Source organism: Phascolarctos cinereus, unplaced genomic scaffold, assembly GCF_003287225.1.
Source record: "Phascolarctos cinereus isolate Bilbo 61053 unplaced genomic scaffold, phaCin_HiC Scaffold_4;HRSCAF=312, whole genome shotgun sequence".
Classification (NCBI taxonomy): Eukaryota; Metazoa; Chordata; class Mammalia; order Diprotodontia; family Phascolarctidae; genus Phascolarctos; species Phascolarctos cinereus.
The window spans coordinates 83,019,965-83,033,010 of record NW_027555847.1 but is presented as its reverse complement, the minus strand read 5'-3'; the positions used below and the strand labels follow the sequence as shown (position 1 = coordinate 83,033,010).

Here is a 13,046-nt window from a genome sequence, read left to right as displayed (position 1 = left end):
GTCTAGAATACAGTTAATGAGGAGTCCAGGATGTAGATAATGAGGTAGGGCAGTAGTATAGATAGTCCAGTGGGTTAAGAATATCTTTATGACCCAGTGCAAAGCCAGTTTAAACTAATAATTCCTTCAGGAGCTGTTTGGAACTGCACCAGGGAAAGAGATAAGGGTCTTGCTGTGGCCCACTCGTGAGTAATTGCTAGGCACAGCGTCCTTGGGCTGGGAAGAAACTGTCAGGGATAGAGTTTCTGAGGCTAGGGAGAAATTAGGGTCCAAGCACAGGCACTCAAACACAAGCACCCAAGCACCCCATCAGATTCAAGTTAAAGAGACAAAGAAGTCAGTGAGGAGTATAGTGTAAGGGAGTAGGTAACAGGAGATAAGACTAAGGAGATCTGTTGGGACCAGTGGTGGTTCCATGGAAGGGCCTTAAATGCCAGGTTAAGAAGTCTGAACTTTCAGTTTGTCTTTTTTGACAGTCATGCTATGAGTTTTGAACTATTAACTATAATTACTTTTTAGGATTAACTGTCACCTGAATTTTAGAATACTAGTTATCTGAATTTTCTCTATTTATATCAGTCAGTCAGTCAATAAGCATTTATTAACTGCTTATTATGTGGCAGGCTAAGCATTGAGAACACAAAATAAGACAAAAATTCACTCCTTGCTCTCAAGGGATGGCCATAGGAACAGGGGACCTGAGAATCAAGCCTAGGTAGGATTAAGGGTGGGAAGTGACCTGGGGACATAGGGAGGTCTAGGCTAGGTTAAGGATAACAGATTGGGCATAGCCACAAAGAAAACCCAGTTGATGGGATTATAGCCTCAGGGGAAGGCCAAAGATTTGGCCAAGTGGTAAGTCCAGGGTTTTTCCTTTCTGGGGCCCAGATCCCAACCCCATCATATCCACTGCACCACCTAGCCGCCCTGCCTGGACCATAGTAAGTGCTTATGTAGGAAATGGCAAATCATTCCAGTATCTTTGCCAAGAAAACACCAAATGAAGTCACAAAATGTTGGACATGAGTGAAACTGTTAAGGTTTAGGGGTGCTGGGACCCCAAAATCACCACGTGGGTCCTGCCTGAATGAATTTGACCCAAGCCTTCTTTCAGCCAAAGACACAGTTTATTAAAGATCCAACATATCAGCCAGACTCTCAAGGAATCTAAACATTTGTAACACTAATGCAAGTGGGCCAGATTTTAAGAATCGGAGCACTTGGTTAAACCCTTAAAGAATCTGAGCCTTGGCTAGATTTTAAGAACCTGAGCACCTTAATAGAAACAAAATGGACCTTATATACAGAAAGACTGTGGGAGGGATCTAGGGGCGACCAAGTAGTTTGGGGTGACTGAAGAAGTCTAAGGAGGATCTGGGAGTGGTCAGTAAACTGCGGTGACTGTGAAGTAACAGAATGCCAGGGACCTGGACCAGGTGGCTGAGGCAGAATAGAATCTACATAGGATTAAGGGTGGGAAGTAGCCAGGGGCAATTGGGAGGTAACAGAACAGCTAGGGAAAGAATTATAGCCTCAGGAAAATGCCAGAGATTTGGCCATGTGGTCCAGGGCTTTTCCTTTTGGGGGTTCAGATCCCATCCCCATCAAAATGACTCAACAACAAAATGTGCCAAACACTGGCAGTTACTACCTTCAAGAAGCTTACAATCCCAGGAGCAAAGGCTGGATGACCACTTGGCCAGGGATACTGATTCTATGATTCTCGGAGCTGAGAATTAAGGAGACCTGAGCTGCAATAAAGCAATGGCTTGTTATAGTGGGAAGAATGGCAGACTTGGGAATTGGGAGAAATGAATTCAAGTCCAAGCTCTGACACTTAACAAATTCATTACTTGGACAGGTCACAATCCCTCTCTCAGCCTCTGTTCCCTCCTATGTCAAGCGGGAACAAATCTGACTTGCCCTATCTTCCTCACCGGGTTATTATAGGGAGGAAAGCCTTTAAAACCTGAAAGTGCTATAGAAAAAATGAGTTATTATGAGTAAGGAAGATAAAACAAAATCGGTTTTTTAGGTTTAGAGTTTCTTTGGTGGTCAGTTTTATTACCCCTTGAAAACTTGCCCCAGTGCGCTTTGGAAGACCAGCACCTGGGAAACTCTTAGGCTCCACAGCCCCTGCCAGACTTACTGCGATTCTAAGTCTCTTCCTCTCATTATGCCTCAGTTTCCCCATCTTAAAAATGCGCTGAAATTTCTGGTTTGGAAGGCATGAATTAAAGCCAGTAATAAATAAGTCGGTGGCTGCTTTGGGAGGCAGGAGGAGAAAAGGCGAAATGGGGTTTAGACGGTAGCTGAAAAACCTTTTAACTTGCTACTTACTTAGTCAGACAACCCACCTTTAAAGTAATTCTAGGCAGAGCTATTGTGCGCATGCGGGATAGGGGTAGGGGAAGGGCTGCACCACAGCCCCGCCCCAGGCCAAGGCCCCGCCCCCCTCGTGCGTGCGTCCAGTTGCCGTCAATAAAGTTGGGCGGGGCCTCCTCCGCGAGCCGGATGCAAACAAGTATGGCGGCGGAAGCCGCGGCCAGAGCCGGGTTGCAGGTCAGGAGTGGCGGCGGCGGTGGTCTCCGCGGACTCCGGGGCTGCGACGGAGGCCGGACCGGGGGCTGCGGCAGGGTCGCCGGGAGAGGGCAGCGTCAGTGACCCCTCCGCGGGCGGGCTCCGCGGGCCATGGCGGCGGCCGCCAGGGGCTTCGGGCCCGAGAAGGAGGAGGCCGAGCCAGCCAAGCAGGCGCGGATCCCGGGCTCCGAGCTGGTGGAGAACTATACGGTGAGGAGCCGCGGAGAAGGGGGTGGAGGGGCCGGCCACCCGGTCAGCCTGAAGGTCAGGCGGCCGTCGGGAAAGGTGAAAAACGGAGGGCAGCTCCCCGTCTTCGGAGCCAGTGGCTAGCGGGGGCGGGCAGGGGACACCGAAGGACCCTGAGAGGAGGCCGGGGGCCGTTGGACTGCGAGCAGCGCACGGGACACGCATGCGCGTCTGGGTGGGGAGGGTTGCGGGGGGGGGGGAAGAAGGGGTAATGTTAATCTTGTTCCTTTCGGTAGTGCTCTGGGGAAAAGGATGAAAGACTGTGCCTGGGGGAGAGTCCGAGGATGGGGGGAGGGTGCGGGGGGAGAGTGGCCTGAATCATCGAGGTGTCAAGCATTTATTAAGCGCCAGTTGTGTACCAGGTACTCAGAACCGGAGGATGCAAGAAAGACAGGAGGATCCTTGCTTTCCTGGAGCTCTCGCTGTCTAATGGGGAGGAGGGTGGGGGCAGAGAAACGAGACGAAAGCAAGTAGGCACAGACAAGATCTAGGCGGAATAGAGTGGGGTATCAACCGAGGAAAGGCATTTAGGCTGTAAGGGAAAATTCTTCTGGAATAGAGTAAGGTGTGTTCTCCCCTCCAACAACTGTGTGTTGGAAAGCCTCGGAGACTGGGTTTTCCACAGCCTTGAAATCACTTGTCTGGGCCTAATGATTTGGGGTTGTCGCCACCCTGGTTTCCTGACTCGTTGGATGTTGGAGGGGACAAGCAAGTGGAGCTAAGGCTAGAAGCAGATTTTTCTCTAAGTCTCATTCTTTAAACTCTCCAGCCCCTAAGCCTCCTGGGAATGTTTTATGCCGAGGGACATTCATTACTGGCCCCTTCTCCCTCCCTAGTTGCTTTAAACTGGTTTTCTTTTAAACAGAGGAAGAGATGTGAAAGGCTCTGATGTGATTTTTGAGGTGTGGTAGCAGCTCGTTTTCACTGATGCAAGAATTTAAATTCATCTTAACTGATTAGGAGAGCCACCTGGTTGAGCCGGTGGAGTTTTAAAGCTTAAAGATTTGAGCTTATCGGCTTCTTCCCTGGCTCCTAGATGAATCATGAAACAGCAGTCAGCAAGCAGCTAGCACTGTGCTCTAGAAGGGCGAGGGATGCAAAGAAAGGCAAAATCTGCCCCTTTCCTCCAGGAGCGCACATTCTAAAGTAATCTCTGACATGCTATTCTGTTTGTAAGAGATCATGGGCTCGTTATTTTGGACCTGGAATACCCCTAGAGCCTATCTAGAACAATTCCTTTTGCAGTTGAGGAAACGAGTGCAGAGAGTTTAGGAACAACTATTAATCCCCTTGTGGTTACACAGGGTAGGTGACTGAGACAGGATTTGAACTCAGTCTTCTTACTCCAGAGCCAGTGCTAGAAATTTGACCTGATTGTGTATGGAGGGTAGTTTCTCACGTTAGCTCACTTTTAAGTCACTTTGAAGGCATCATGACTCAACTTTACTCAGAAAAACTTCCCAAGTAGCCTTGGTTTTATCCAGTAATATTTGTAGACCACTTCGGTTGAGTCTCTGCAGCAAAGACCTTAGACATCAGTATTGATCAAGCTTCTTGCTGATTGCCAGAGGATGTGGAGCATGATTCTTAGAGTGGGTATGGATTGAACCATACAAAGTAGTCTTTGCCTCATGTATTCTGCTAGATCAGTTGCAGCCTGACTTAATACTGCTGTGTGGGGACTTTTCTGACGAGGCCTGACACTTAAACCACAGCTTTGGCGTTTGTGTTGAGCTTACATATTACATAGGCCGCACTGTTCCTGAAAGCAGAGTGTTAGACCTTGGTCCTCTCTGGGAAGGAAACATTAAGTAATTGCATGCCTTTGCCACCCTTACTTCATCTGCCACTGACCAACAGAATCTTGGCATGACTTCTCCTATCTGCAGAAGATCATTTAAATATTACTTTACCCGTAATGTCCTTATAGCAGCAAAAGTTACAGGTCTCACTCAACATGTGATAGTAATAATGGCTAACATTTATAACATGATCGGCTCCACGAGACAAGGTAGATTTTATCTTGATTCCAGTCCCACCATTAAAAGAAAAACCCTATTTTTCCAGATTTGCTGTGATGCAAGAATAAACTTGATGTATGACAGCCTCTTCTCTAGGTTTCAGTTTCTTCATGGGTCTGATTTTTACCCATGTTATCTGATCCTCCCAACCCTGTGAAGCAGGGAGGAAACAGGAATTTATTGAGGTCCTACTATGTGCCTGGGACTGTGCTAAATACTTTGCAGATATCGCGTTTGGTCCTTCCAGCAACCCCAACTAGTAGATGCTGTTATTTATTATCCCCATTTTCCAGTTGAGGCTGAGGCGGGTAGAATTTAAGTGCCTTACCCAGGGTCATACAGCTTAGCAGTGTCTAAGGCTAAAATTTGAGCTCAGGTGTTGACTGCAGGCCCAGCTCTCTATCTCCTGCTCCACTAGCTGCTTCTAAATTTAAGTTTGAATTAGATCTCTAAGACTGTATCTCATTGAACTTTAATAATCATAATAGCTAATATTTACACAGAACTTTAAGGCTTACAAAGCACTTTGCAAAATTCTCATTTGGGCCTGACATCAAACAGCCTTTGAAAAATACTTCGAAAACTACTACAGGTCTTATCTCTTTTTCACATAGGAGAGGAACTTGAGGCTTAGAGATTAAGTGACTTTTCCATGGCCACTTAGCTAGTGTGAAAGACAGAATTTGAATTTAGATCCCACCTAACTTTTGAGTCTGGTCTTTTTTCCGTTACACCAAGCTGCTTCCCTGCCTTTTAAAGTTGGAAGGGACCTAATAGCCTCAAGAAGCAAAGCCAGTATGAAGAAATGTAACATCCAGTTGAGATAAAGTATTGACCAGGCCTACTTTGACAAAGTGTTATTTTTAAAGTAAACTTAATTCTTTCCTGTTTCCCTTCCCCACCCATTGAGAAGGCAAGCAGTATGATATCAATTATACATGTGAAATCATGTAGAACATTTCCACGTGAAATGTATTGTAAAAGGGAAAGCAAGAAAAACAAAGGAAGTGAGAGTCTGCCTTCCGAGTTCATCAGTTCCCTCTCTGGAGGTAGATAGCATTTTTCATCAGGAGTCCTTCAGAATTGTCTTGGATCATTGTGTTGATCAGAGTAGCTAAGTCTCACAGTTGTTGCAGTATTGCTGTTACTCTGTACAGTGTTCTCCTCACTTCACTTTGTATCTGTTCATATAAGTCTTTCCAAGTTTTTCAGAAACCATCCTGCTTGTCATTTTTTATAGCACAGTAGTATTCCATCACAACTTGTTTAGCCATTCCCCAATAGATGGGCGTCCCCTCAATTTCCAATTCTTTGCCACCACAGAAAGAGCTGCTGTAAATGTTTTTGTGCAAATAGGTCCTTTTCCTTTTTCTTTGATCTCTTTGGGGTACAGACCTAGTAGTGGTATATTGTTGGGTCAAAGGGTATGCAGAGTTTGATAGCCATTTGGATATAGTTCCAAATTGTTCTCCAGAATGGGTGGACCAGTTCACAACTCCACCAACAGTGCATTAGTGTCCCAGTTTTTCCACATCCTTTCCAGCATTTGTCATTTTCCTTTTCTATCATGTTAGCCAATCTGATAGATGCAGAGTGGTACCAAGGAGGTAGTCTTAAAGAAAGCAATGAAATCAGTATTGTGCTTTGAAATTCTGTGGTAGGCAAATGACTAGTGTAAAATTAAAAGGCATAATTGCTACTTCTTAAAAGAAATAAGTGATAAGACTAGAAAGATAGGTCGAAGGAAGAGTACAGAGAGACTTTAATGCTAGACGTAGAACTTGGACTTTATAGCTCGAGTAGAAGAGGGCCATTGAAGTTTTGGCTAGATAGTGATGTGACATGATCAGAGCTGGGCTTTAGAAAGGTTATGCTTCCTTGTGTATAAGATGAATTGGTTTGAGTCAGAGTGCCTCCATATAGGTCTGATTGACAAGAAAGCTTCTAAATGCGATACTTGATTTCAGGGGCTAGGGAACTGCCCGGGGCATATGTACAGTATTCAGTTGTGGGTTGTGGAATCAAGTTGACAGGTATTTATTAAGTACTATGTGTTGTTAGTCACCGTGCTAAGAGCTAGAAATACAGATTCAAGCAAAAACAAGCAGCTCTCCACTCAAGGAACTCATACTCTAATGGGTAAGACTACATATAAAGAGGAGCTGAAAAGTAATGGGGAAGTAGTCACCTTGAGACCATGGTGGTGAAGTCTTGAGAATAAAGTTCAGCTGGTCTCACAGTGGAGAATGAAATATTGTTCAACTCCCTAGTTTTCCCTGACCAAACCTCCCTCCCCTTTCCTGTAAAATAAGCCTCGTTTTCATGACTGTTTTAGAAAAATAGAATTAATAAAATGTATGTCTTTATCATGATATATATGTTGTGTGTATGCATGTATATACATGTATAAATATGTTCATGTATGTGTGTGTCTGTGTATACATACATGTATGGTGTGGGTGGGTGTGCAATTTGGAGTTCAATGATGGAAAGAGGTAGAAAAGTAGGCTATGTGCAGAAGCCATGTAATAATCCAGAGATCTAGGTAAGTGTGCCTGGGATATAAGTCACTTAGTCCTGACTTGGGTCTTGTCAGTCTTTTCCGTGGAATTGTCATCTCTCGGAGGGATTGTTGAATGTTATACCTGTTGCTCTGACCTGGACTTGTCAGAGGGATCTCTCCTTCATGTTGCTGTTGATTTCCTTTTTAGGTCTATGTTATCCAAGTTACTGTTGGCAGTCATCAATGGACAGTCAAACATCGTTACAGTGACTTCCATGATCTACATGAAAAGGTAGCATCTCTAGAAGGTGGTAGCTTTGTTTTCTTGAATTGTATACTATTTGAGCAAATTATTCGTTGTGCTGTTTTGTGAGGGGGAAAGCATCTTAAAAAGTCTAGAGTTTTTTTCTCCCTCTTTTTTTTAACTGAAGAACGCAATTTGCATTAATATTACTAAAAAAATAAGCTACAATTAGCTGGCTCCCTGAATGTTGATCCCAGAACTTAAAAACATCATGCTTTAGTGCTTTGAAATTTTATGTAGTTCATCTAGAGTGTATAGTGACTCTTAGTTTGAGTTCTTCACTAGATACCTAACCCCCCAACTCCATCCCAAATATGATCTGTATCATTAAAATGGGCTAGACAGAAGTGATTTGGGGGATTTGAACTTTTTGTTCTGATGTATGTATCTTAGCTACTCAGATTTTATCCTTTATACTTCAGTGTCTGCTTTTGCCTGCCCAGTGGTAGGAGTTACTAGTTCTTACTCTGGTTTTCTTCTAGAAAAATCCCTTCAACTGGGTTTCTTTCCATCTAAATGTTTTAAAGGAAGCACCAGTGCTTCTGTTGAGGAAGTTCTTGTGGAGGGAGGTTTCATCATGTTGCTTTTGTGATTATACCTGAAGGCTGCTTGATGGTGTTCCCACCCTGAAATGTGCTGGTGTTTTTACTGATATAGTTTATAGAAACAGAGTTAGGTGCTCTGATTCCTAGAGCCATAGTCCAGTCATTCTATCCCATAGTATGGATGAGAGACCTTGAAAGATTGGGTGATTGCTATGCTTCAAGCTTTTGGCTTCCTTTTTGGGAAAACTGAAACTATTTGATGTTAATCTGAGTGTGTTTTCTTATAGCTTATTGCTGAAAAGAAGATTGATAAGAACCTACTTCCTCCTAAAAAGATAATTGGAAAAAATTCCAAAAGTTTGGTGGAGAAAAGACAAAAAGATTTGGAAGTCTACCTGCAAACTCTTCTTACAAAGTTCCCTGTTGCCGCACCTAAAGTGTTGTCACACTTTTTACATTTTCACTTATATGTAAGTTTCTTTCCTGTGGGCTTATGGATGAGATAGAGAAGCATTACTTGTGAACAGTGTGGGATCAGAGATGATCTTTGAGGTCCCTTCTAACACTTAAATTCTGTTCTTGTTTACTTGGTATCGCTCAAGTTGGGAAAGAGGCGTATGCCAAATCTCATATGCTGTGGAGAGACATGTTGGTTTAACCTGTCTGTGTTAGAATGATTGAGCAACAACTAAGTCCGATTTTTTGAGTGTGGGCAGCAGAGGTTTGTTTATCATATTTGTATTTGTTTCAAATTAAACAGATTTATCAAAACCACCCTTAGGATTTCCCCCGACCACAAAGCATTCTGTGTAATTGAAGATAGTTGCAGATAATCCAACAAGAGGACTTCTGAAAGGAGTAGAGATGTGTTTTTGAACCTTTTTTTAAATAACTCACTTGGTTTTGTTAACCTAAAAATTTAGGTGATCCTCTTAATGGGACTGTTACCTCATTTAAAATATTAATGATTCATTGTTGTGGTATTGATTTCTAGACTCTGTGGGTCAGAGAGCTCCCAGATGGTCTTGGCTGCGTGATGATTCAGTCGTGCTTACTAGGTAGAATTGAGGATCATCGTCAGAGTCAGAGATGGTGAGGGAAGAACAAGAACGTTCTTTACAGATGGAGGTTTTCATAGAGCTGCTTAAATCTGAAGTCTTCTAGAGTTACATAGGCTTTATGTTAAGAAGCAATAGCCATTGCTTCTCATGGTTCACTATTTGGAAAAAAAGCCAGTTGTCATTTCAGTAAATCAAGTGTTTCAGAGTCTTAAGCAGCCATCCCACACTTCTCATGCTTATGAGGCTTTTGGTTTTGTTTTAAAATTTTATATATTTTTCCAACCACAGGTAAAAAAACAATTTTTATATTCATTAAAAAAAATTTTTTTGAGTTCCAAATTCTTTCTCTTTCCTTCCCCCCTCCCTGAAAAGCATTTTGATACAGATTATATGTGTGCAGTCATGCAAAATATTTCCATATTAGCCCTGTTGGGAAAGAAAACTCAGACCAAAAAAACCCCAACCAAACAGCTCAAGAAAAATAAAGTTAAAAAATAGCATGCTGAGATCTGCATTCAGACTCCGTCAGTTCCCTCTCTGGAGGTAGATAGCATTTTTCATCACGAGGCCTTCAGAATTGTCTTGGATCTTTGTGTTGCTGACAAAGCTAAATCATTCACAGTTGATCATTGTTGCAATGTTACTGTTACTGTGTACAGCGCTCTTCTGTTTCTGCTCGCTTCACTTTGTATTGGGTCATATAAATTATTTCCAGTTTTTTCTGAAATGATCCTGCTTATCCTTTCTCATAGCACAGTAGTATTCCATCACAATCATATATCACCCCTCGTTTAACCATTCCCCAGTAGATGAGCATCCCCTCAATTTCCAGTTCTTTGCCATCAGAGAAAGAGCTGCTGTATATGTTTTCGTACAGATGGGTCCTTTTCCTTTTTCTTTGATCTCTTTGGGATACAAACCTAGTAGTGGTATTGTTGGGTCAGAAGGTATGCAGAGATTGATAGCCCTTTGGGCATAGTTCCGAAGTGTTCTCAGGAATGGATGGACCAGTTCACAACTCTATCAGTAGTGTATTATTAGTGTCCCAGTTTTTCCACATCGTTTCTAGCATTTGTCATTTTCCTTTTCTATAATAGCCAATTTGATAGATGTGAGATGGTATCTCAGAGCTGTTTTAATTTGCATTTCTCCAATCAATAGTGATTTAGAATTATGAGTTATTTTAAAAGTAACTTAGCAGTAGACTCTCTTAGTTATAAATAAAGACTATGGTACTTGGAAATAGTAGGAAATTTGCTAATATTCTTTTGCTGACAAAACTCATTTTGAGTTTTTTATATTTTTAATTTTTAGAATTTGAAAGATGGCAGCAGTCAGCAGTTGAAATATAGATATGTGTATATATATGTGTATATATATATGTATATATATATATGTAGCTTGGGAGCAGTACAGCACACTTCTTATTACTCAGAGCCTATGGTTAACTAGTTCCTATTGTGAAATTTTCAGACTTCTGCTTTGAAGAAGGGTGAAGATTATAATTCCCTTATGAAAGTGCTTGATATTCTTTGGTTAGTATGACATAAAAATTGAGCTGGCACTTTAGGGGACAAACTTAAAAGTTATTAAATTGAGGATAATTAAAAAGGAATATAATGAACAAAAATAGTTGGTTTTTCGTTTTAACTTCAGCACTTAGTATGTAGTGCCTGGCAAATAGTAAGCACTAAATAAATGCTTATTGATTGATTGTAAGGCTATATTACAATAATGGATGGAACAAAACTTAGGAAAGCCTGTGACTTTGTAGTATTGGATAACATGTTTACTACCCTACTTGATCTTTTGAGATCTCTCCTTCACCTGCTTTTATCACTGCCAGGTCCATCTGAAAAGAGTGCACATTAACTTGATCTGGGCCATCGTCTGCATCTTAAAATGGATTTGAAAACACCTTAGAAGCTACCTGTGTGAAACATGGTTCTATGAATGCAAAGGTTTCCTATTAACACTTCACTCTTTGAATGAAACTCCATGGTTAGGCTGCATTGACACCACCTTTGAGATCTCAGGTTCCATTCCATGCCACAATGAGGCACTGGAATGGGACCCTATGGGAGATCTGACTATATGTCCCCAAACATTTAAAAAAATTAGTTTTTAAAAATTTTGAACTTTGAAATAGAATAAGCATGTGTATATACATAATAGAACAAAAAAATAAGATTGTATGTGAAACCAAAATCTCTGTGTGTGGCCTGTTTTTCTTTTGAAGTATATAAGGATATAATGCTACTTTTAAAACCATCCTCCTTGAGTAACCTTTCTGGCCTTCCTTCTGTTCTTTAATTTTATTTTTTTAAAGAACATTCATGTAGTGTTTTTTTTTTGGTTGTTGTTGTTTTATTTAGTTTTTGGCTAGGCAGTGGGGATAAGTGACTTGCCCAAGTCTGAGGCAGGATTTGAACTCAGGTCCTCCTGACTCCAGGGCTGGTGCTCTATCCACTGTGCCACCTAACTGCCCCCATGTAGTGCTTTTAATGTTTGCAAAGCACTTTGCGTGTTATCTCATTTGAGCCTCACAGTGACTTTGTGAGGTAGGTGCTATTATCCTAATTTTACAAGAAACTGAGTTTAACATTTTAAATTTTGCCCAAGGTCACTCAGCAAGTAAGTGGCTGAGGTGTAGGATCTGAATAGGACTTCTGACTCCCAAGTTCAGGACTGTATCCACTATGCCCCGAAGCTGCAGAATGACCTCAAAAATGCCTCAGTGACCCTCTTTTTTTATGGGGGTTACCCTAACCCTCATTGCCCTCCCATCCCACTCCGCTTCCTCTACTGCAGGAGAAAAAGGGAAAAGAAAACTCTCATAATAAATGTACATGATCAAACAAAGCAGATTCCTAAATGGGCTGTATCTGGAAATGACTATCTCAGTCCAATCTTGAGTCCATTAACCATCAAGAGGTAGGTTAAGTAAGCTTCATAATCAGTCCTAGAAAGGTGTTTGGTAATTGCATTGATCAAAGTTCCCTAATTCTCACTGATTTCTTTGTAATGCTATTATATAGATAGTCTTCCTGGTTCTACTCAATTATTCAGTAACAGTTCCTCTCAAGTTTCTCTGAAATTTACCCTTTCATCATTTTTTATGGTACGATAGTATACCATTATATTCATTATACCATTATTTGTTTAGCCATACTTCCAATACATGGGCATCCCATCATTTTCAGTTCTTTGTGACCACAGCAAGAGCTGCTTTATATTTTTGTACATATTGGTCATTTTCCTTGGTTTGATTTCTTTGGGAGCCTATTTAAACTTGAACCTCAAACTTGTTTTTAATACTTGTTATTAAATATTTGTTCAGTATTTTGTATTAAGAATCAGTTCTTTGGAGAGGTTTACTTAACCTGGCCAGTGAGTGCCAGCATAGAAATTAACTAGAATGTTGTCTTCTGGTTGATTCCCTAATGTGAGAAAGTCATGGAGCCAAATGACTGCACTGGCCCTGAGCAGATTAATCTTGATAATGCTGATGACAAAAACAAACCATGACTCTTTCCTTACTATGCAGCAGATAATGAAATTTACTTCTTTTTACATCTGTCTTTACTGATCCCCAAATCAATCATCAGGTATTGCAGTGCCAGGCCCTGGTTAGGCATGACGAATGAAACCCTTGGTGCTTACAAAGAGCATGCCTTTCTTTGCACATTACCTCCCATCTATTCTGTCTGTATCTCATATGTGCCCTGCTATCTCTCTTGTATGTACCCTCCTATATGTTGTCTCCTCCATGTGAATGTCTTCTCC

At 41.7% G+C, this 13,046-nt stretch overlaps 1 protein-coding gene across 9 annotated transcripts in view; it reads left to right on the top strand.

The window, feature by feature from the left end:
* The first annotated feature begins 2,486 nt into the window (after positions 1-2,486).
* The window catches only part of NISCH (nischarin), a 46,456-nt gene continuing 35,896 nt past the window's right edge, over positions 2,487-13,046 (top strand). For 5 of the 9 annotated variants that reach the window (XM_020971479.2, XM_020971477.2, XM_020971475.2 and 2 more), the window contains exons 1-3: positions 2,489-2,790; positions 7,559-7,642; positions 8,487-8,669. In XM_020971479.2, coding sequence (XP_020827138.1) covers positions 2,692-2,790; positions 7,559-7,642; positions 8,487-8,669 — 366 coding nt within the window. In that variant the 5' untranslated portion in view covers positions 2,489-2,691. Of the gene's footprint in view, positions 2,791-7,558; positions 7,643-8,486; positions 8,670-13,046 lie in introns of all 9 variants that reach the window. The other 4 variants (XM_020971482.2, XM_020971480.2, XM_020971484.2 and 1 more) reach the window with 2 other exon arrangements.